General features: G+C 30.8%; 1 protein-coding gene and 1 long non-coding RNA gene across 12 annotated transcripts; one reads left to right on the top strand and one right to left on the bottom strand.

The window, feature by feature from the left end:
* Positions 1 to 234: 234 nt before the first annotated feature.
* On the bottom strand, positions 235 to 10,968 carry LOC118031668 (uncharacterized). Of its 5 annotated transcripts, none has more exons than XR_012171145.1 (5): positions 10,277 to 10,968; positions 8,006 to 8,803; positions 1,187 to 1,252; positions 939 to 1,085; positions 235 to 559 (listed from the first exon to the last, which is right to left on the bottom strand). It is a non-coding gene; the product is annotated as an uncharacterized lncRNA (long non-coding RNA). The 5 variants fall into 5 exon arrangements; XR_012171146.1 differs by lacking the exon at positions 235 to 559 and having other exon boundaries at positions 583 to 1,085; positions 8,006 to 8,152; positions 8,254 to 8,803; XR_012171144.1 differs by lacking the exon at positions 235 to 559 and having other exon boundaries at positions 583 to 1,085.
* A 6,188-nt stretch (positions 10,969 to 17,156) lies between these two features.
* On the top strand, positions 17,157 to 21,974 carry LOC118031667 (universal stress protein PHOS32). Of its 7 annotated transcripts, none has more exons than XM_073412707.1 (3): positions 17,158 to 18,118; positions 18,957 to 19,025; positions 21,694 to 21,974. In XM_073412707.1, exons 1-3 carry the CDS (start codon positions 17,425 to 17,427, stop codon positions 21,711 to 21,713), a joined length of 783 nt encoding a protein of 260 aa, XP_073268808.1. In that variant the 5' UTR covers positions 17,158 to 17,424; the 3' UTR covers positions 21,714 to 21,974. The 7 variants fall into 7 exon arrangements, with proteins under 7 accessions (XP_034892046.1, XP_073268808.1, XP_073268807.1 ...); XM_073412706.1 differs by having other exon boundaries at positions 17,158 to 18,130; XM_035036155.2 differs by lacking the exons at positions 18,957 to 19,025; positions 21,694 to 21,974 and adding an exon at positions 21,354 to 21,658 and having other exon boundaries at positions 17,157 to 18,130.
* Positions 21,975 to 25,330: the final 3,356 nt, after the last annotated feature.

The following is a 25,330-nucleotide window of genomic DNA, read 5'->3' as shown; positions in this document are numbered from 1 at the left end:
CATGTCAGCTAAAAACAACTTCTAGAAAGACTCTGAGAAAGCAACAGAGCATTCGCTACGGTTGTAAAACAAAAAAACAACAATTCTCTAATGACATAAAACCACCAGCGCTGGAAAAAAAAATCAAGTATCATAAGCATAAAAAGCATAAAACATCATGGAATTCATAAAGGAACCAATGGTCTACCTAAAATGTGTTGATGGATCATTTCCTTGCCAGCCAAACTGGATAACCACATAGTTCTTCCTGAAAGGCAGAATCCCATAAGGCCTTCAAAGCGCAGTACTGTATAATAATGCAAGCAGGGAGCCTTCATGTTTCAAAAACTAATGACCTAATTACATGCAATATGTAGATGGAAAATTTCAGGACTTGTAGGAACCACAAATCTAGGAAACAAGCAATTCAAATGTATATTTTAAATAGGTTGAGCTGATTCTGTATCTACAACACCTAAACGGTCCATGGAACCTTCAGAAGAAGGGGTACTTGGTGCACAGGACCTGGATGCATCATTAGGAATATGTAGACAGCTCTACAGCTTCTGCAAGCATTACTCTTACGAGCATCAAAGAGAAAACAAGTCACTAAATTAAAAGAAAAGCTAATGAGTAGTTTGAAAATGGAGATCAATAGCTTTGATAGTTCTCATTTGGCATTACTGGTGCAATATGTTTTAATAATGTTAATAAGAACACAGGATGAATAATAACGTGTGTGGAGAAGACTACCACCCCAAATCCTATCTTTTTGTACATTTCAGATCAGCAAAGAAGAAAGGGCCTAAATTTCTATTTGGGATGGAAGGGCACAACTAAAATACAAGCATCGACTAACTACTTCAAACATTGTGAAATAATTCTTACAGAAGCTGGCATTTCAAAATAATTTTGTCAGTTTCAACATTGAAAAGATTTGATGGAACAAGAGAGCATACCTTGGTCATTAGCATCAACTAGCTTCTTTATAGGTATAAGTTTTGCCACCCATATTCAAAGCCTACAGCAACATTTGCACTTTATGTAATAACATAATCCACCTATGTGTCTCCAATGCCTTGCTCCAATTAGAATCTTCACAGAAACTTCATCAGCAGTATTAGCGTGATTTGGAGAAGATACTACAATGATATAAATTCCAAGATGAAAGCAAAATGTATGGAATAATATACAAAGAAACAATTACCTTCTGCCCATGAACCTTTTCCAAGGTTCTGGATTTTGTCTCCTTGTCAAAGACCTATCAATATACCTGTAGACAAAAGGTGAATAAATTTTGAACTACTAACTGACACTATGAATGAAGAGCAAGAGATTCTTATGGTTGGAGAGGAAAGGTTCATCATGAAATCTACATATTCATGACTCAAACCGTTGAATTTCTACAAGTATAACTACAAATTCCATGAGATGACACCTGTAACGCCTTATATACAATAAAATTTACTTTTGTTAGGCAGCATGATGACATGGCAATATGGCATTTGCGCTTCTAATTGAAACAAAGCATCGCAACAAAGAAAACCTATCAATTGCTATTTCATGAACCATTTACATCACAGATGACATCCACAAGCCAAAAGAGATGCCACCATCAACAGAGGAAACCAAGGTTTCATTTATATCATTTTGGCCTTCATTTGTTTGCTGGAAAAGTTAGTTTCTTTTTGGAAAGTGAATTCCAAAAAAATAAATTATTTTTCGATGTTTAAAGGTAAAAAGTGTAATGAAATTGAAAATAAGTAAAAAAATTAGAAGATAAAGAAATTAAAATAATTGACATTTCATAATTATCAAATAAAATTAAAAAATAAGGATCAAATTTGATAGATAAAAAATTTCAATTAAAAAATGATAAGGAAAAAGCAAATAACAATTATAAAAATGAGGACCAAAATTAATATAAAAATTAAATTCTAAGGGATGAAATTGAAACACAAATATTCAAAACAAAATATATATAACAATCAAAAGTTTGAGGACCAAATTTTAAAAAAAAATTAGCATTTCATAAATTAAAAGATCAAATCTAAAAAATAAAAAAAAAAATTGAAAGATAAAGAAATTAAAATTATAATAATTAACATTTCATAAATTATTTCAAATAAAATAAGTAACAATCAAAAGAATGAGGATCAAATTTGATAGATAAAACATTTCAATTAAAAATATGATAAGGAAAAAGCAAATAATAATTATAAAAATGAGGACCAAAATTAATATAAAAATTAAATTCTAAGGGATAAATTGAAAAACAAATATTCAAAACAAAATATATATAGCAATCAAAAGTTTGAGGACCAAATTTTTTAAAAAAAATTAGCATTTCATAAATTAAAAGATCAAATCTAAAAAATAAAAAAAATTGAAAGATAAAGAAATTAAAATTATAATAATTGACATTTCATAAATTATTTCAAATAAAATAAGTAACAATCAAAAAAATGAGCATCAAATTTAATAGATAAAAAATTTAATTAAAAAATGATAAGGAAAAAGCAAATAACAATTATAAAAATGAGGGCTAAAATTAATATAAAAATTAAATTCTAAGAGATGAAATTGAAAAACAAATATTCAAAACAAAATATATATAGCAATCAAAATTTTGAGGACCAAATTTAAAAAAAAAAAATAATTAGCATTTCATAATTTAAAAGATCAAATCTAAAAAAAAAAAAAAATTGAAAGATAAAGAAATTAAAATTATAATAATTAACATTTCATAAATTATTTCAAATAAAATAAGTAACAATAAAAAAAATAAGGATCAAATTTGATAGATAAAAAATTTCAATTAAAAAATGATAAGAAAAAAGCAAATAACAATTATAAAAATCAAGGCCAAAATTAATATAAAAATTAAATTCTAAGAATGAAATTAAAAAACAAATATTCAAAACAAAATATATATAGCAATTCAAAAGTTTAAGGATCAAATTTAACCTAAAAAATGTAGCCAAGAGCCTCACAAGCTGGATAGTATTTAACCTCAAAATGATCTGTATCTCTAGCATCCTTGCACAAACAAGTATAGAAAAAAAAAAGATAATGATTTAACTTATAGCAAGTTCATCATACTCATCTTTGCCAACAATGAAAATCCTCACATCCCCAAGGACTGAGTACACTCGACAAGAAAAATATAACAAAAGTAATTCAAGTATAATTCACTAAAAGGGAAAAAAATTCTGAGTCAAATTATCGAAAAAATTAGAAACTGCTAGTATACAGCAATAAAAAACATTACAATTCTATACTATTACAGGAAATAGAAGAACAAGGAATAGTTCATGCCAACACTGCAACTTAACTTTTTGGGATCTACTTTTCTAGCTGAAGTAATAGAACCATACAAGGAAAGGTTTCTGATACAACTGAAACGCTGTATAAATAGTGATAAAATACTTTTGTTTGGCAAGTAACATCATCAATTTGGCATTTTAATTAGTTCTGCTTTCCTTGGTGAAACTTTTGAACTGTCTATTAGCACCTTAACCAAGAGACTAGATCAAAATGTGGTGAAGCTGACTCGTTTATACTATCCTGCAGAACTGTCTTTTATATATATGGGTTATCACAGTAACACAATTTACTCTAAAGCAGACACTACTTAGACTAAAATTTATGAACTGAAAACAAAAACTGTATTTCCCACATAGCAGTAACGTTGACATTGACCAGAGTTATACAATTTACTTTAAAACAGACATGACTAGACTAAAATTTATGAACTGAGTAGCAAAAAATTGTGTTTCCCACGTAGCAAACTGAGAGTAGTACTATAAGATGAGCAAATCCAGGATTCATAATTTGCAAAAAAAAAAAAAAAAATTTCATATATACATATATGCCGCACCAGTGAACATCCATTATTCATTACACCGAAAACCACCTCAAATAAATGGGAACAAACCATGAAAATGATAAGGAAGAAAGAAAACATGTTTCATGGAGTTCCATTTTTTAAGATCATTTTCTATTGAAAGATACGCAATGCAAGCACTCATTTTCAACTTAAAATAAATCAAATTGGGAAAGGTTAATTTTTTTAGCATTTCAATTTCCAACTCCCAACTGACATAATTAGCAAGCAAACAATTTTATTGGTACCAAATAGGTAACAGAATTTGAGAGCAGAAAGCTCAAACATACGAAACTTAAAGAATTCATTTGCTATGGACAGAGGTTAACAACACCAACATAAACATAAACAGAAATTTAAATTATGGAAAAAGACAACTATTTTTTTGCAAGATAATGAAAAACCAATTTACAAAATTTAAACCCCGAAATTAAAATCTAACCAATCAAAGGGTTTCTTGTTCTTATAATCCTAATTCTTTAAAAGTAAGAATTAAATGAACGAATATAAGCACCTTGAAATCTAAAAGATTCAAAAAACATCAACTTTGAAAATTCTCCACTCCCTTAATAAATTCAAGAAATCAAACAGGGAAACGAGACAAAGTTTACATGCAAATCACTATAATATGATCAAAACAAATCATAAAATCACAAGATATTAAAGACACTCTCCCTTTGAGAACAAATTGTATAATTGTACCGAGAGAGGGAGAGATGGGTACTTACAGAGAATTTGAGTGTTATGAACACTCTCCCTTTGAGCGAATTTGAAATTCTATGATCACATGAAAACAAAAACGTTTTCAAAAAATATTGTTAACAGCTAAAACAAAAATGTTGTTTCTAGAGAGAGAGAGAGAGAGAGTTTTTCTTTTGAAGAAATTGAAAAAAGTTAAGATTTTAGAGAGAGACTGGATTTATATAGTGGAAGGGAATTTAAGAGAATTCAAAAAATATTCGACCGTTGCATGAACTGAACGAACGACACTACATTTGGTTTTTCTCTTGCTTTAGACTGGTCAAGGAAAATTTTCTAAACGACGACGTCTTATTGGGATTTAGTTTGGGAAACTAATTAAACACTTTTATTTAAAGCCAATTATGGATAAAATTGATTTGGTTTTATTGAAGTTGGGTGAGAGCTCCTCTCATCCCATCACACACTCAATGTTTGGTTTTATTTAAAGATTTTATTCTATAATATTACAATTCATGGATGAAGATTTATTATTTTTATGCTTTAGTTTCTTATGTTGTGATTTTGTGCATCATAATAATTCCATTTCTTTAAAAAAATTAATTAGTTTGGGTAATTGTGAGCATTTCGAGGATGAAAAAATTTAATTGTTTGAATAAAAAAATATATGATTCTTGTAGCCGTATTTTATTATTATATATATAAAACTTATGGCACTAGAACCTAATATTATTTATTAGCATTTTAAATTTTAAATTTTTTTAAAAACAAGATTGGATTATAAAAACAAAAATTGTCAGAAAACTTAAGGTTGAGTTGTGAATCTTGTCAACTTTCAAACTTGGAAAGATTTAAGGTATCAGTCTTTTAATTCTTCTATTAATTTGTTGCTCACCTTTAAAATATTTAAACATTTGAGGCATTATTTATTTAATTTTTATTTATTATTTTGATTATTTAATTTTTAATTTAAGGTGATTTCATAATTATTTTTAGAGTATTTTTTATGCTTTTGAGTTATAGAAAACAAAACAAATAACAATGTATTTTATTATAGGAGTATTCATTCCAAAACTTGTCTACGACACTAGTTCATAAAAAATTATAGCCACACCCATAAAACACTATTAATTTGAATAATATCATGTGTAATGATTTTTGTTTTTTTTTTTTTTTTTTTAATTTTCACGACTCAACAATCAGATTTTTTTTTTCTAGTCTTATTCTTTAATATTAGATTACTATGGGACTTATGCTTTGCAATTTTTTTTTCTATTTTCTGTTGGGTTATCACAATTTTATAACTTGAATCACGAGTTGGGATTGAGTATATTCATTTTTTTAGAGTTCCTTTTTAATTGAGTAATTTTTTAATTGGGCTTCGTAATTTCTTTTAATTTACTTTCTATAGGATTAGACTCATGAATTCAAAGGTTGATTCAGGTTAATTTGATTTTTTTTTTCATCTTTTTAATTGATTTATTTTTTGAATTTCACCTTCCAACATCTCAATTGTTTTTTTTTTTTTTTAAATTTCATCATTTAATTTTAAGTTATTTGAGAATTGAACTTTGTATTTTTTTTAATTTGTTTTTCTTGATGTTATCCTAATCTTATGAATGTTTTTCCCCCCTTGATTTTAACATTCAACATTGCATATGTTGGAAATGGAGTTTTCTAAATTTTTTTATTAAGCTATATCCGTTTAATGATCTTAGTCGCAGATTTAATAAGTTAGCTCGGGTTTATTTGGATTATTTTTTTTTAATATTTTTTTATAATTTTATTATTTAATGTTGGAATTGATTGAAAACTAGATTTTCTGATTTTTATTATTTATTTTCTATAGAATTATCATGACATTATTACCATTATGTCAATTTTTATAGTGGTGTTTAATCTAATTGTCTAGCCCCCTCCACAGGTTACTTCTATTTCACTTTGATGACCTTTTCAAGGCTGGGGCTTCTTTTTACCAAAAAAAAAAAAAAAAACACTTAATATCTTTTAAGCTTGTCAAAGCTCATTACCGATTTTTCATTTGGTTTTATAGTAAAAGGACATTCTTATTTATTTCTTCAAGTTAGCATATCCAAATATATTTAAAAGAAAATCTTATTACCTAAAATTAGATTTTAAAGGGAAAGTATCACTTATAAAAATTAATGATTTGGTTCATCAAAATAATGAATAGTTGAAACCTTAGGACAAGAATCTCTCTCTTTTTTTTGACAAATCATTAATCTTTTTAAACATAGAAAATACATATTTGATCATGACCCCTCTATTAAATATATTATATGGATGGAGTGAAATGCACATGCATGAAGCATAAAGCTCCCCCAATCAAAATACAGGTTATATGTCCATCAAAAACGTGTTGTATTTAAATATGTTGTTCTTTAACACATCTTCAATTTCCTAATAGGCATTTAGATCATCTCTTTTTTAATAGAATTTGATTATAAATGAATTCAATTCATTTACTTAAGGTTTCAAGCCTAAAAGCTAAACGAAGATCCTGCTACTTCATCTTTTACAAAGAACAAATTTCAAACAGATTCTGAATACATGGAAATCAAGTCAACCAAGACCAACTATTGAAACCAAAGAATGAGCTGGACACTCATTTTTTTTAAAAAATAGCTCATTCAATGAAATTGATGATAAGCTCCATGCAAACAGAAAAGCGTAAAACAAATCGTATGCTTAAATTGGGAAGAAAAATGAGATGAGTACATAACAGGCTGCAAATTTATGATATTTCACACACAACTGTCACAAAATCCCGTGAGAGACAACATCTCATTGACCTGTATTGATTGATTGTAATCCTGCTAAAGTAGAAAAGCTTGTATTCTAATTCCGCTCAGTCCTATTGAACACCAACGCCCTTGGGTTCCTCCTACTCTTCATTACGTTCTCTAAATAGCATGTGTGGAAAGAATAACACCCCAAATCCTATCGAAAGCTAAAATCATATTGAGGAAACAAAAAACAAGCCAGTCCTATCCTTGGTGAAGATGAATTCTGATCCCATTCTAGAAAATTGGATGTGTTACGTAAAAACTTGGCCAAGTTTTCTATTGAAACACAAACTAAAAGTTTCCCTTAAGAACTATGGTCATGGCCCACATAAAAAAAGAAAGAAAGAAAGAAGAAAGAAAATGTAATAAACTTATGATTGCAAGAATATTGAAGCTAACAGCAGCCTACAACACTGAATGTATAAGAGCTCAGAAAATGCTATCTTTTTGTACTTTCCAGATCACCAAAGAAGAAAGGGCCTAAATTTCTATTTGGGATGGAAGGGCACAACTAAAATACAAGCATCAACTAACTACTTCAAACATTGTGAAATAATTCTTACTGAAGTTAGAATTTCAAAATAATTTTGTAAGTTTCAACATTGCAAAGATTTGATGGAACAAGAGAGCATACCTTGGTCATTAGCATCAACTAGCTTCTTTATAGGTATAAGTTTTGCCATCTATATTCAGAGCCTACAGCAAAATTTGCACTTTATGTAATAACATAATCCACCTATGCATCTCCAATGCCTTGCTCCAATTAGAATCTTTACAAAAACTTCATTGGCAATATTAGCATGATTAGGTGAAGATACTTCAATGAGATAAATTCCAAGATGAAAGCAAAATGTATGGAATAATACACAAAGAAACAATTACCTGCAGACAAAGACCTATCAATACCTGTAGACAAAAGGTGAATAAGTTTTGAACTACTAACTGGCACTATGAATGAAGACCAAGATATTCTTATGGGAAAAGTTCTCTCTTACGCACCCATGAAAAACTTGTAGATTGTTGAAGTGGAAAGGTTCATCATGAAATCTACATATTCATGACTCAGACCATTGAATTTCTACAAGTATAACTACAAATTCCATGAGATGACATCTATAACACCTTATATACAATACTACTGGAAGATAATGGTAGGCTGTGATTGATGACAGGCTAAGCAGACATCAGAGCATGTCAGAAATTTTATGTCAACAAAGAAGAAACTGGCACTCAGATAGCGAGCCTTAAACTAAAAGATGTAGCCAAGAGCCTCAGAAATTGGATATTATTCAACCTCAAAATGATCTCTGTATCAAGCAGAAACTAGCATCCTTGCACAGACAAGTATAGAAAAGAGATAATGATTTGACATTCAGCAAGTTCATCATACTCATCTTTGCCAACAATGGAAATGCTGACATCCTCAAGCACCCTGTAAACCAGGTAAGAAAAATATAACAAAAGTAATTCAAGTATAATTCACTAAAAGGGAAAGAAATCCTATCTCAAACTATCGAAAAAATTATGAACTGCTGGTATACAACTATATAAAACATTATAATTCTATACTATTACAGAAAGTAGAAGAACAAGGAACAGTCAATGCCAACACTGCAACTTAACTTTTTGGGATCTACTTTCTCCCTGAAGTAATACAACCATACAAGGGAAGGTTTCTGATACAACTAAAACACTGTCTGAATCGTGATAAAAGACTTTTGTTTGGCATGTAACATCATCAATTTGGCATTTTAATTAGTTCTACTTTCCTTGGTGAAACTTTTGAACTGCCTATTAGCACCTTAACCAAGAGACTGGAAAAAATGTAGTGAAGCTGACTCATCCGTGATATATTTTATGGATTGAATACTATAAGAAACATGACATACCCAACAAGCAACCTACAGATGGATTGTCGAAGAATTAACATATACTCATCAATGAGTCATAATTTGCAAGAGCAACCGTTGTCAATGCTATCTAGCAGAACTGCCTCTTCATATTATCAGAGATACACAATAATTGCTTTAAAGCAGACACGACTAGACTAGAATCTATGAACTGCATGGCAAATAAACTGTGTTTCTCACATAGCAAACAAAGAATAGATACTATAAGATGAACAAATCCAGGATTCATAATTTGCAAAAACAAAAGTTTCATATATACATATATGTCGCACCACCATTTTAACTGTGCAGCGAACATCTCTTATTCATTACACCAAAAACCACCTCAAATAATTGTGAAACAAACCATGAAAATGATAAGGAAGAAAGAAAACATGTTTCATTGAGTTCCATTTTTTTAAGATCATTTTCTATTGAAAGATACGCAATGCAAGTACTCATTTTCAACTTAAAATAAATCAAATTGGGAAAGGTTAATTTTTTTAGCATTTCAATTTCCAACTCCCAATTGACAAGCAAACAATTTTGTTGATAGCAAATAGGTAACAAAATCTGGCAACAGAAAGGCTCAATCATACGATACTTAGGGAATTCGTTTGTATGGACAGAGGTTAACAACACAAACAGAAACAAAAATTTAAATTGTAGAAAAAAACAACTAATTTTTGAAAGAAAATGGATCCCATTAAATAGAAAGTGAAATTAAAATCTAATCAATTAAAGGGTTTCTTATTCTTATAATCCTAATTCTTTAAAAGTAAGAATTAAATGAAAGAATATAAGCACCTTGAAATCTAAAAGATCCAAAAAACGTCAACTTTGAAAATTCTCCACTCAATAAATTAAAGAAGTCAAACAGGGAACGAGACAAAGTTTACATGCAAATCACTAGAATATGATCAAAACAAATCATAGAATCACAAGATATTAAAGACACTCTCCCTTTAAGAACAAATTGTATAATTATAGCAAGAGAGGGAGAGATAGGTACTAACAGAGAATTTGAGTGTCATGAACATAGTAACTTCGTTCCTCCCTTACTTGGTTTTGGAAATGAAATGGATTCCCTCTCCGAGCGGAGTCGAGCAAACCCCCTTATAGCGAATTTCAATTTAGGATTTTCTACTTTCTAGCTCTTGGCTTGACTACCTCTACCGAGAAGCTCTCTCTCGCTTCAGGTTGCCTCATCGAATGATTCTTTTTCCTCCGCCACTTTTGAAACGTAAGTCACCTGCAGCAGGTACTTCTTTCTATTAAGGAGATATCCTAAATTGAATCAACGTGCACGTTAACGGCCCCCTATTCACCCTTTTGAGAGCGTAAATGCCTGGCTTGATTTCAAAACCGGGCTGCCCTTTGAGCGAATTTGAAATTCGCTATGATCACATGAAAAATCAAATTTCATACAGAGAATTTGAACGGCTAAAACAAAATTATTGTTTCTTGAGAGAGAGAGAGAGAGAGAGAGAAGAAGAGAGAGTTTTTCTTTTGAAGAAATTGAAAAACGTTGAGATTTAAGAGAGAGAGAGAGGGGGGGGGGCTGGATTTATTTAGTGGAAGAGAAATTCAGAGAATTCAAAAAAATTTCGACCGTTGCATACTGAACGAACGACACTGCATTTGGTCTAGGTTTTCTAAAGGGATATCTAATTGGAATGCTGAGGTCAGGCCTTGTTTATCCTAATCCCAGTCCAGCGGTCCCTAAACGACGACGTCTTATGGGGATTTAAACCGTATTTAGTTTAGGAAACTAATTAAACACTTTTATTTAAAGCCCATTATGGATTGATTTGGTTTTATTAAAGTTGGGTGAGGCTTCTCTCATCCCATGACACACTCAATATTTTTTATTATTTATTATTTATTATTTTTGTTCATATCCATATTTAGAGATTGTATTTCCTGGTTTTATTTAAAATTTTTATTTATAATATTACAATTCATGGATGAAGAATTATTATTTTATGCTTTAGTTTTTCATGTTGGAATTTTGTGCATCATAATAATTCTATCTCTTTAAAAAATTAATTAGTTTGGGTATTGGTGAGCATTTAGAGGATGAAAAAAAGTTATTTGAGCACTTGATTGGATTGAATAAAATAAGCATGCGATTTTTTTTTTGATGTATTTTAAATAACAAATACGTGTATATGTGAAACTTGCACATTCCAATCTAATATGATTTATTATCATTTTAATTTTTAATTTTTAAAAAAAATATAATTGAATAAAAAAACAAACATTGTTTGAAAACTTAAGGTTGAGTTGTGAATCTTGTAACTTTGAAAGATTTAAAGCATGAATCATTTAATTCTTCTACTAATTTGTTGACCACCTTAAAAAAATATTTTAAAGATTTGAGGTATTTATTTATTTAATTATTTAGTTTTTAATTTAAGGGCATTTCATAATTATTTTAAAAGTATTTTTTTATGCATGGAGTTATAGAAAACAAAACAAATAACAATAAATTTTATTTTAAGAGTATTTATTTAATCTTTCCCAAAGCATGGGCATCAAAACTAGCTAACAAAAAAAAAAACTAAAAGGGTTGGACTAAATTACAATAGGCACGGCGCACAAAATAATATTAATTAGAATAATATTTTGTGTAATTGTTTTAGCTTTTGTTTTTAATTTGACAGTTCAACAACAATCTAATTTTTTTTTTTCAATCTCATCCTTTAATAATAGATTGTTATAAAAATTATTTTTTATTGGGTTATCACAATGTGTGAGTTTGTTTGTTATATCCCGTATTTTGCAATAAACACTAACTTTAAGAAGATTTTGATATTTTTAATTAGAATAATAGACTTTAAATATTAGGTCTGCAAGTCATAGACATTTTAGAACTAAATACAAATCAGCCACCAAATTTCTCCAATTGCACATTTAAATGATTGACATATGATCCTAGAAAAAGATAGCATTTGGTTTGTTAAATTTCTAGTTCTCTCTGATGTTAATATAAATGATATGCAATCTTTATAAAATTAGTTTGAAGCCATAAAATATCCCATTAAGAGTTTATTTAATAAAATATCCAGCTAATCTTTGTAAAATTAATTCATTTATTTCTTCAAGTTAGCATATCCAAATATATTTAAAAGAAAATCTTATTACCTAAAAATACATTTTAAAGGAAAACTATCACTTATAAAAATTAATGATTTGGTTCATCAAAAAAATAAATAGTTGAACCCTTAGGACAAGAATCTCTCTCTTTTATATATATATATAATGACAAATCATTAAATCTTTTTAAACATATAAAATACATATTTCATCATGGCCCCCTTTATAAAATATATAATATGTATGGAATGAAGTGCAGATGCATGAAGCATAAAGCTCCTCCAATCAAATACAGGTTTATTTGATCACAAAATCCCTGTGAGGGACAACATTTCATTGACCTGCATTGATTGATTTTAATCCTACTAAAGTAGAAAAGCTTGTATTCTAATCCTCCTCAGAACTATGGTTATGGCCCCATAAAAAAGAAAGAAAGAAAATGTAATAACTAATAACCTTATGACTGCAAGAATATTGAAGCTAACAGCAGCCTACAACACTGAATGTATAAGAGCTCAGAAAATGCTATCTTTTTGTACATTTAAGATCAGCAAAGAAGAAAGGGCCTAAATTTCTATTTGAGATGGAAGGGCACAACTAAAATGCAAGCATCGACTAACTACTTCAAACATTGTGAAATAATTCTTCCAGAAGTTAGCATTTCAAAATAATTTTGTCAGTTTCAACATTGAAAAGATTTGATGGAACAAGAGAGCATACCTTGGTCATTAGCATCAACTAGCTTCTTTATAGGTATAAGTTTTGCCACCCATATTCAGAGCCTACAACAACATTTGAACTTTGTGTAATAGCACAATCAACCTACCTATGTGTCTTCAATGCCTTGGTCCAATTAGAATCTTTACAGAAACTTCATCAGCAGTATTAGCATTATTAGGTGAAGATACTAAAATAAGATAAATTCCATGATGGAAGCAAAATGTATGGAATAAAACACCAAAAAACAATTACCTTCTGCCCATGAACCTTTTCCAAGGTTCTGGATTTTATCTAATTGCCAAAGACCTATCAATATACATGTAGACAAAAGGTGAATAAGTTTTGAACCACTAACTTACACTTTGAATGAAGACCAAGAGATTCTTATAGGAAAAGTTTTCTCTTACACGCCCGTGAAGAACTTACTGATTGTTGGAGTGGATGAGTCAAACCGTTGAATTTCTACAAGTATAACTACAAATTCCATGAGATAGAGCAACCTTAATAAGCTAATCTTAAATACAGTTGAGTTCAATAAAAAAAAAATGTAATATAATGGTCCAAGGTTCCATGTCAGCTAAAAACAACTTCTAGAAAGACTCTGAGAAAGCAACTGAGCATTGGCTACGGTTGTAAAACAAAAGAACAACAAATTCTTCAATGACATAAAACCACCAGTGCTGGAAAAAAAAATCAAGTATCATAAGCATAAAAAGCATAAAATATCATGGAATTCATAAAGGAACCAATGGTCTACCTAAAATGTGTTGATGGATCATTTCCTTGCCAACCAATGGGTCCTTCCACTGCTAAGATAACCACACAGTTCTTCTCTGTGAAAGGCAAAATCCCATAAGGCCTTCAAAGCTTCCTAGAGTTTAGGCGCAGTACTGTATAATAATACAAGCAAGGAGCCTTCATGTTTCAAAAACTAATGACCTAATTACATGCAATATGTAGATGGAAAATTTCAGGACTTGTAGGAACCACAAATCTAGGAAAGAAGCAATTCAAATGTATATTTTAAATAGGTTGAGCTGATTCTGTTTCTACAACACCTAAACGGTCCATGGAACCTTCAGAAGAAGGGGTACTTGGTGCACAGGAACTGGATGCATCATTAGGAATATGTAGACAGCTCTGCAGCTTCTGCAAGCATTACTCTTGCGAGCATCAAAGAGAAAACAAGTCACTAAATTAAAAGAAAAGCCAATGAGTAGTTTGAAAATGGAGATCAATAGCTTTGATAGTTCTCATTTGGCATTACTGGTGCAATATGTTTTAATAATGTTATTAAGAACACAGGATGAATAATAACCGGGTACAAGTGCTTCAGTAACAAGCATATACAAATTTCTTTTCTTACCCAAATCTCACTAGAGATTTGACCTCGAGACACTTCCACTAGTAGGATTAGTTATTAAATATCAAGAATGTGATATTACAAATTTCCAACAATCCCCAAATCAGTTGCTTGTTGCAAGAAGGAAAAAACATCCGTAACCCCTTATATACAATAAAAAATTTACTTATGTTGGGCAGCAAGATGTCATGGCAATATGGCATTTACGCTTCTAATTGAAACAAAAGCATGGCAACAAAGAAAACCTATCAATTGTTATTTCATCAACCACTTACATCACAGATGACATCCACAACCAAAAGAGATGCCACCGTCAACAGGGAAAACCAACCATTTCATTTGACTGATTTGCCAAAGAAAACTAAAACTGCTAGAAGGTAATGGTAGGTTGTGATTGATGACAGGCTAAGCAGACATCAGAGCATGTCAAAAATTTTATGTCAACAAAGAAGAAACTGGCATTCAGTTAACGAGTCTTAAATTAAAATATGTAGCCAAGAGCCTCACAAGCTGGATAGTATTTAACCTCATCTCAGATCAGAAACTAGCATCCTTGCACAAACAAGTATATATATAAAAAAAGATAATGATTTAACTTACAGCAAGTTCATCATACTCATCTTTGCCAACAATGAAAATCCTCACATCCCCAGGCAATGTGTACACTTGGCAAGAAAAATATAACAAAAGTAATTTAAGTATAATTCACTAAAAGGAAAAACATCCTGAGTCAACTTATCGAAAAAATTAGAAACTACTGGTATACAGCTATAAAAGACATTACAATTCTATACTATTACAGAAAGTAGAAGAACCCATGCCAACACTGCAACTTAACTTTTTAGGATCACTTTTCTACCTGAAGTAATAGAACCATACAAGGAAAGGTTTCTGATATAACTGAAACGATGTCTGAATAGTGATAAAAGACTATTGTTTGGCAAGTAACATCATCAATTTGGCAGTTTAATTAGTTCTGCTTTCCTTGGTGAAACTTTTGAACTGTATTAGCACCTTAACCAAGAGACTGGATCAAAATGTGGTGAAGCTGACTCATTTATACTATCCTGCAGAACTGCCTTTTCATATTATCACAGTTACACAATTTACTCTAAAGCAGACACTACTAGACTAAAATTTATGAACTGAAAAGCCAAAAACTGTATTTCCCACATAGCAAACTGAGAGTAGATACTACAAGATGAGCAAATCCAGGGTTCATAATTTGCAAAAACAAAAGTTTTTATATATATATATGCCGCACCACCATTTTAAGTGTACAGTGAACATCTATTATTCATTACACCAAAAACCACCTCAAATAATTGTGAAACAAACAACGAAAAAGAAAGAAAACATGTTTCATTGAATTCCATTTTTTAAGATCATTTTCAATGGAAAGTACTCATTTCCAACTTAAAATAAATAAAATTGGGAACGGTTAATTTTTTTAGCATTTCAGTTTCCACCTCCCAATTGACATAATTAGCAAGGAAACAATTTTGTTGATAGCAAATAGGTAACAAAATCTGGCAGCAGAAAGCTCAAACACACGATACTTAGAGAATTCATTTGCTATGGACAGAGGTTAACAACACAAAACATAAACAGAAATTCAAATTATATTTTTACAAGATAATGAGAAACAAATTTCAAAAATTTAAACCCCATTAAATAGAAAATGAAATTAAAATGTAACCAATTAAAGGGTTTCTTGTTCTTATAATCCTAATTCTTTAAAAGTAAGAATTAAATGAACGAATATACGCACCTTAAAATCTAAAAGATCCAAAAAACATCAACTTTGAAAATTCTCCACTCCCTTAATAAAATCAAGAAATCAAACAGGGAAACGAGACAAAGTTTACATGCAAATCACTATAATATGATCAAAACAAATCATAAAATCACAAGATGTTAAAGACACCTTTGAGAACAAATTGTATAATTATAGCGAGAGAAGGAGAGATGGGTACTTACAAAGAATTTGAGTGTCATGAATATTCTCCCTTTGAACTAATTTGAAATTCGCTATGATCACATGAAAAATAAAACTTCATACAGAGAATTTGAATGGCTAAAACAAAATTGTTGTTTCTTAAGAGAGAGAGCGAGAGAGAGTTTTTCTTTTGAATAAATTGAAAATGCTGAGATTTAGAGAGAGATAGAGAGACTGGATTTATATAATGGAGCAATTCAGAGAATTCAAAATATATTCGACCGTTGCTTGAACTGAACGAACAACACTGCATTTGGTCTAGGTTTTCTAAACGACGACGTCTTATTGGGATTTAAACCATTAAATAGCCTATTTTTTTGAATTTATTTTTTATTTTTTCTATGTATATTATAACATTACTGGGGATTTGAGAGAGAGAAAAAATGCAATTATGAAAAAAAAAATCACCTTTTTTATAATTATTTACTATCAAAGGGCTCTTAATTAATAATAAACTTACAATGTGTTACTAAAAAGAATGAGATCTCAAGATCCAGTCTCATCTTGTAAAATATTTAATAAAATTGGACATACTAATCCAAAAAGAAAAAAATAAAGAGAAAAATTGAGACCCATTTTAAAGACTATAAGGATAACATTGAGAGAATTTAAACTATGGGGACGTTAGTGAAACATAGATAAATCTATAAGGTCAAAAATATATATTTACCCAAATCGAATCAAGAAGCATCCTAAGAGTATACTGTGGATCAAAACCTCTTTACTTCTTCCAAACCAAAGTACGGCCACCTCACCACTTGTCATCCTAACAGTTCTCTTGTCCTTCACATCCAAACTCAAAGAACCTTCCTTTCCTCTTTCTTCTCTCCATCTCCAAAAACAACCGAAGTACCAATCTTTCCAACACAGTTTGCTTCTTCTCCCAAATATTCCCTTCTCAAACTCCACAAAAACAGAAACCCAGAAGCCAGATCACTTGTTTATTCGCTTTTGTGTCTTGTTTTTCCTGTTTAGCAGCAGCTATGGCATCTTCACCATCACCTAAGAAAAACACACCAACAGAATCGGCCGTGGTGGTTCAAGTCCAACCCCCTTCCCCACGTTTACATGTCACCACTCAAACAACTGGTGCTCAAAGAAGAATAGGAATTGCTGTTGATCTCAGTGATGAAAGTGCTTTTGCTGTCAAATGGGCTGTTCAAAACTACTTACGTTCTGGCGATGCAGTGATCTTAGTCCATGTTAGCCCCACAAATGTTCTTTATGGTGCTGATTGGGGTTCGTTGCCAATTAAAGAGAATTACAATCTAGATGATCAAAATGAAGAGAATCAGCAAAAGATTGAAGAGGATTTTAATCTGTTTACAAGCACCAAAGCTAATGATATAGCACAGCCTCTTGTTGATGCAAACATACCCTTTAAAATTCATATTGTGAAGGATCATGATATGAAAGAAAGGCTTTGTTTGGAGGTTGAGAGGTTGGGGTTGAGTGCTGTGGTAATGGGGAGTAGAGGGTTTGGTGCTTCAAGGAAGAGTAGTAAAGGGAGGTTAGGGAGTGTTAGTGATTATTGTGTTCATCATTGCGTTTGCCCTGTTATTGTTGTGAGGTTTCCTGATGAGAAAGATGGTGGCGCTGGTGAGGAGTCAGAGAGGGACGGTGGGGCGACGTTGTGTACGGTGATGGAGGAGGAGCAGGAAGAGCATGACATGGATGGTAAACAATCAGGTTTGAGTTTGTTTGTTGTTTTGTTATGCTGAATTGGCTTATGATTCTCTTGGATTGATTAATGTCAGGGTGTTTGAGAGTGTGTTACTGATTGTTTTTCAAATAGCTTTTTGTGTTGAAAAGCATGTCAATAATATTTTTTTATTTTTTTAAAATTATTTTTGATATCAGCATATCAAAACAATCCAAAAAGTACAAACCGCACTTAATTTTAGCCAAAAAAAATTTTTTTGAAATTTTTCGAAAAGCAGGTTTGACCGCAATGCCAAACAGGCAATAAAGCTAATGGTCTTTTCATTAGGTGCGATCATTGGTTAGTTCTAGTGTTTTAAGCAGAATGGTGCTTTGAGTTGGTAATTACATGGTTTATCAATATGATCATCGTTATGATTGTTAGTAGAAGAAATATATCTTGAGTTTATGCCATTAGTTTCTTCAGTTTAGTTTCTTTCCGTTTAGGTTTAGATCATTGTATGTGATTATTTAGTCAAAGCTTGTTCCATTTTAGCTCCAAATTGTCATGTTTATGATTATAAAGGCAATCTCATGCAAGATTGATAGTGCAGATAACTATGAGAGTGCATTGAATAGTGAAATTTCCTTTAAATGTGGCCACTGAATAACCTATTAGGTCAGTTTTTTTTTTCCTCTTAATGGTAATGATTTTGATTTGGGTGTTTAGGACCACGCTAGGGATGATTTCTGATCAGTGATAAATGATATTGGTGTGAAAGACTTTTTTGTTGTTACTATTATTTTTTTTGGGGTCTTTCTTTGATATTAATACTTTTCCTTTGTGTCAACCCATACCTTATTACCATTCCAGAACAGCTTGATTCAGCAACATCGATGGTGACGATTTATATACAGGATCGTGCACTGAAAGAAAATACATGTAACGTGTTTTTAGAGGATTTTTTATATTTAACAATGAACTGGGGAGATTTCTTTTCAAACTTCAAGCAAGAATCAACTTGATGAGCATTATGCTTCTGCATTTATTGTTTCAACAGATTTTTAAGGAATAATATCAAACTACGACCAGTTTAGTAACTCTTTCATAGAATTTTGATGTTTGCTTACAACATCACACTACTTGCACCACGTACAATGGTCTACTTGTCAATGCTGTGAACTTCTGTTTCTGCCAATTTGGCTGTTTTATTTTGATGAGAACTAAGAAAGAAGAAGACAACCTTAGATTCTGTGTCTTTTTTAATTTAGTGTGTTTCGAGTAAATCCAATTGCTTCTGCATCTTTGTCATTTCCATTGAGGTAAGGTTCGGCATGTTTTATTTTTCATGCAACTCAGTAGGAGCCTATTTGTTATTTTAATGAGTGGTGTTGTGTTAAAGGCATATTTCATATGTTCCCTTTTCTTTTGCTCTGCCTCTTTCATTGCCAGAGAGTTATCCTAATTTCAAATGCCTTTTCCCTTGTGCAATTCCAGGCCTTTAGTCTATTCACCAAATAAATTCATAAAGTGTCAACTTAGGGAACATTCCATGTTTCAAGTCTTAGTTGCTTAGTTCAATGATGCAACTTTAGGGTTCTTGTTCAAATACCATCAAATTCTTTGACCTTTAAATTTACTTCATAAAATTCTTGGAATTCAACGTCACCAGTCTGCCTTTTAGTTTTAATCAACTTGCATTTTCTCTTGTACGGTGATAAATACTGCTAGTGTTTGAGAACTGTTGTATATGTGATTTTTTCTTCTTCAATTTGCAACACTAACAAATTCCAACTCCATTCTCAAAATGAAAACTTTGTACTTGTGGCATATATCCCTATCAATGCATTCAATTTTTGGGTTGATCGAGGGCTGTTAGCTAGAAGAATATTGGTCTTTGAACTTATATCTCGTCATATTAGCTTGTGTCAATAATAATCACTTGGAAGACATAAGAAACTTGACTAGGCATTGGATGAAAATGAAAAACATTTGCTAATTCCATGGATTAAGACGTTCTGTCTTTCATTTTTAACATAGATGGAAAAGTTAGTAGCATTTAAGGCTTGATATAGTGCTTCTCATTGAAATTGAATTTTGGTTGTGATACACATGACAGGGGTACATCTTTCATGTTTAGCTTAGGAGGGGTGCTTGGGGGTGGGGGGCTGGGTGGGTTCAGGTTGTTTATGCAACTCGGTGGTTTTCTATTAAGTGGTGGTGAAGCATTGATGGTAATTTCAAATCTGAGTGACAATGTAGCTAAAGCCAAAAGGTACCTTTGGCATACCAAGACCTGAATGTGCATATTCTATAGGTGTTGTTGATTTCAGCTTGTACTGGAAGGATCTAAACCAAGTACTATCACCAATAGCATTTTTCTTTTCTAAGTGAGGACACTATTGGGAATGGTCAATGTAGTTAGCATGCCTAGGAAAAAGTTGCCATCCAAGAGAGTTTGCTCATCTAATATTTCCTTTCATGGGTGTGTTTATCATATATTAAGTTTAAAAGAGAGATTTGTGTTTGTTTTAGAGCATTTATTATTCTCTAGACCGCATAGAGAGTTTGTCTATGTGGAATAATTGTCATTTAATAAATAATTCTGCCTTAGAACCTAATATTGTTGTGTGCTAGAATTATCAAAACATGTGTTTATAGTCATCTTTATGATTGTTGGCTTCTTCTTCTTTTTTTGTCCCTGTTAGTTTCTTTAGCTTGTTTCTTTTTACCACCATCTCTAACGGACCACATAAATGAATAGCGAACAAGAGAGACAAATGATTGCAGAGGAAGATAGTTGTGGTGGCCGAAAGAGACTGTTGGTAAATATCAAGAGAGATTCTATGGGCTTATTTGGTTGGGAACTACTTTTCCTTATAGTTTAATGTTAGAAAATAATATAAATTATATTTCGGGGCCTTACCTAATAGCTTAAGATTTTGAATTCATATGTTTCTTAACAATTACCTGGTGGTGGTGATATTATCACCTAGCCTGTAACTTCCTGCTGGGTTTAAATACATACAAGCTTATTCACAAACATCAAAGTGGCTGTCAGAAAAATGTAGCGTCCGAACTCATTTAAACTCCTGTAAAACCTGTCAATCAACTTGTTCTAAGTTAGCATTTCATGCTAACATTAGATTCATTTCTCATGTGGTTGTATAGTGTTCCATCATGATATATGCATCTGCTTCAATGACTATTCTTCTCAATGTCTTAACTACAACATCCTTTCTCAAGTTCTTTATGTGCTACCGCTTCCAGACTACCAGTTATGCTGGGAAGCACTTCAAAGTTCCATGGTTTTATCGATTCCCTTGTTGTGGTGTAATGGGTTAGCTCATTATCATGAGACCAACAGGAGGATTCTGATACCGCTGCATGAACCAATTATGGAAACCATCTTGGAGGTTAAAATTGCAATTCCATGAGTGTAATAGAATCAAAGTTCTGAAAACTTCTTTCTTTCTCTATTCAAGACTACATACCCTCATATCTAATGGACAAAAATATAAGAACATGATGTATTTATAAGAAAGTTGATTTCAATATTCCTTCTCTTGCGTCAAGGCTAAATTCTAACAATCTTTTCTGTGTCTTGCAGATATGGAAGCAGCTTCATGAAATGATAGATGAGATGTTCCATGCGTCCTGTTGGTTGCATGATCATGTCTTCGAAAAATGCTTGGTAGTACTGTTCTCTGTCAGCTTAATACTACCTTTCGAAATGTGCAGTTTACTTAAATGTGTAGTTTGGATGATGGATCGGTGATGATGAACTGTTCCTTTGGAGGTCTTAGTGTAAATAGGTTTCGCTTTTTTGATGGACTAGTGAAATATCTGCTAAGTACCTCATCTACTTGTATGCATATTTGGTTTTCTTTATTTCCAATATGTTTTAGTATATGTGAACTGATTGGGAAATGAACAGCTTTTAGAGCTTGAACAGGCAGGTAATTAATGACCTGCAAAATTAAACAAGAATAAAATATAATATAGTCAAGTTAGTCATGGCTTTGACTATAGAATGTATAATTCTGAAGAGAAATTACAAGTCGGTGGGATGTTACGAAACAGAAGCTGAAAGAGATATCTTCCTAGCTATAGTCGTGAGTTGCACGAGGATCCATTTCTTTTCTCAGGAGACTTATCAATGGTTTTTGGGGTGATATAAAGAAGATAACAAGCCTTTATCTGTTCACATCTGATTGTTTAAATCGCACCTTAGTTTTAGAGTAGAAATACGAGGATAATGACAAATACAAGCGCGAGAACCAAGTTATGGATCCTATAAAGTTCTCAGGATATGAGAATTGTTATGAAGATGATCTGCAGGAAGATGACCAGCATGTTTATCTACTCTCATGGGTGATGATGAACGAAGACGTGCTGGCATTTTCCATACATATATTAAGTGGCAATCGATCTTGAAAGCTGGTGATTGATGGAGGAATCACCAATGAATGTGGTTTTTAAGATTGTTGGGGAGAGGTTGGATTTGAAAGTTGAGAAACATTTAATTCCTTTTCGAGTACCATGTATTAATGAGACTGTTATAGCTGTGGCTAAAATATGTTTTTATTCCAAAGACTATAAAAATGGAATTTACGATGATATGTATTGTTTTATTTATGGATGTAGCTCATATCCTTTTTGAGTAGCATGTATTAATAAGACTATTATAACTTCAAAATTTAATTCAAATATCCCTTTTATACTTTCTATTCAAAATAATGATTATCTTAAATTTTACTGATGAAATTGAAAACATACCAAGATCTCTAAAATTTAAAAATTCAAATCATTATTTTCTTGCTCCACAAGAAAATTTGTGTATGACAAGTAAGGAATCTTGTTGAAATAAAAATATACTTTCAACTTTGTCAACAAACTAATACATTTTTTCTTCAAAAGTCTTCTATTATAAGATAAATCTCATCAAATTAAAGAATAGATTTAGGGTTTGATTTACCTCGAGATAAGTCTCCATTCAAGTCATCTTCTTAATGATTACTCTTTCCACTAGATTAATTATGTTTTGCTTCAAACGAGTAAATTTCTGTTTTTAATTATTTAGTTTCTGCTCCTGAACCCACACAATGTTGCGAATGGTCTCCACTCCTGCATTGTGAAGTGGGTTGCTATCGTCTCCATCCATCAAAGAAACCAACCTGTTATAATACCAACTGACATGATTTATAACATGGAAAAAAGTTAGTTCTCAAACCTTGAGGTTTTATACCTAAACTATTGAGAAAATTTAGAGAAAATTCTTTAGTGTTTTATAAAATCACAATAATAGTCTTCATATTAAAATAAACTTGACATTTTATTTGTATTAGTTTTAAAATCTTTTATAGGAAATGATTTTTAATTAAAAATAAAATCCTTTATAGAAAATAATTGCTATTTAAAATTTACTTAACTAGTAGAATTTATCTAGCATTAATATTCCTAGATAGTAAAATACTAATTAAATGAAAAGTCCTAAACTAAATAAAAAAAATAATCCAAATACAACAAGGTAAATAAAAACAATTTTGCACGGTAATTTTTCAAACCTTATTTGAAGACCTTTTTGATTTCTAATAATTATGAAATTTTTAATCCAATATGAAATAGGCCTTCAAAATGTTCTATTAACATTTCAGCTCAATCTAACCATCAAATTAAAAGTTATGCATGATTTATCAAGCTACATCTTGGATTTTTCTTCAATTCTTTAAAACCTAAAAATCTTAACTATCAATAAAATAATGTAATAAACATTATTATGTCAAGAATATGAAAGAAATTCCCCTATGTCATATTCTATTTTAGTTATGATGGATAAGTTTTCTAAAATGAATATTTTATTTCATGTTATAAAATATTTGATGCTTCACATTTTAAAATAGTTTTAGAAAAATAGTTAAATTACATGCTTTGATGTCTTGTCGGGAAGAAACAAGGTAATTGGGATAAAGTCTGCACTTTGCATTTGTTGAATCTTTTGCCCAACAAATCCATGGTTTACGTGCTGTGATTAGGTGCAATTAGATAGCAATAAGTATTGAAAATTAAAATATTTCTTTTGATACGCATTGTAGAAATAAGTAATTCAATGTGAGCAAGTTAATTTGTCATGGTTCATCTTAGTTCGTCCTGAGAGATTTCCAGAAACTCGGGCTGTTGATCCCTTTTCTATTTTATATAAACTTGGATATAATGCTTATTTACTTGATTTGCCTAATGAGATGAATATTACTCCCACTTTTAATTTGGAGGATTTACCACCTTACCAAGGCCCTTCTGAGCCTTTTACTTTCCCTTCTAGAGTTGCTGCAGGTTGTCATATGCCTAAAGCACGCACCAATAGCCAAATCTCGAGATAAAGGATAACAAATCAAAGAAAATAACAAAGTTTATTTTCAAAACAAACAACTTCAAAAGATGTAATGAATTAAAAAATGATATCAACCGTGTTAACTTTTTAAATCCATAATTTTAATAAACAACTAAACTGAAAGCACTGTAACTGTAAAGCCACTATTTTAAAATCAGCTCGACCTGATAGGTTGATCCGTGATCCAGATAAGGGATTAAACCGGCCAGGGTTTCAAAAAAAATTAATGGTAAAAAATCCAGATTGACCCATGTCCTAGTTAACTCGAGGTAAATCTAATCAAAACCCATTGATTATTTTTCTTTATTTTATTATTTTTTTTAAAATGATATATTTTTTTCCTTATTTATAAAATAAAAATATTTGGTTTACTTGAAGTAACTTGGTCAATTCACTCAATTTGTGACCTAATACCTGTCCTAGATTGACTCCTGGGTCGTGCATAAAAACAATGAAAAAAACCAAAGCAATCAAATCTTAATAAATTAAATATTGAATGATGAAGTAAAAAAAAATAAAAATATAAAAAAATAGCAATTAAAATAATAAGGACTTCATTTGAAAAAAAAAAAACAAAAATTGAGAGGATAACCTAAGATTTTTAATTGAAGGGAAAAAGTTGAAAAAAAAGAATCAAATTAACAAATGAATCCAAAATAAAAATAAAAATCAAGAGAATGAAGACTAAATTAAAAGATATAAAGATTATAGAATCCTGATGAAATTGAAAAAAAAAAAAAAATTTTTTTTTTTTTTGATAAAAGGGCTAATAATCAAAATTAGAAATCAAAACATTAAGGGGTTAAATCTGAAATATCATCAAATTTTGAATTAAAGGGAAAAATTAAAAAGAAAA

The sequence above is a fragment of the Populus alba genome, chromosome 11 (assembly GCF_005239225.2).
Source record: "Populus alba chromosome 11, ASM523922v2, whole genome shotgun sequence".
Taxonomy (NCBI): Eukaryota; Viridiplantae; Streptophyta; class Magnoliopsida; order Malpighiales; family Salicaceae; genus Populus; species Populus alba.
Note: the sequence above shows the minus strand (reverse complement) of the source record. Positions and strands in the feature narration are given on the sequence as shown.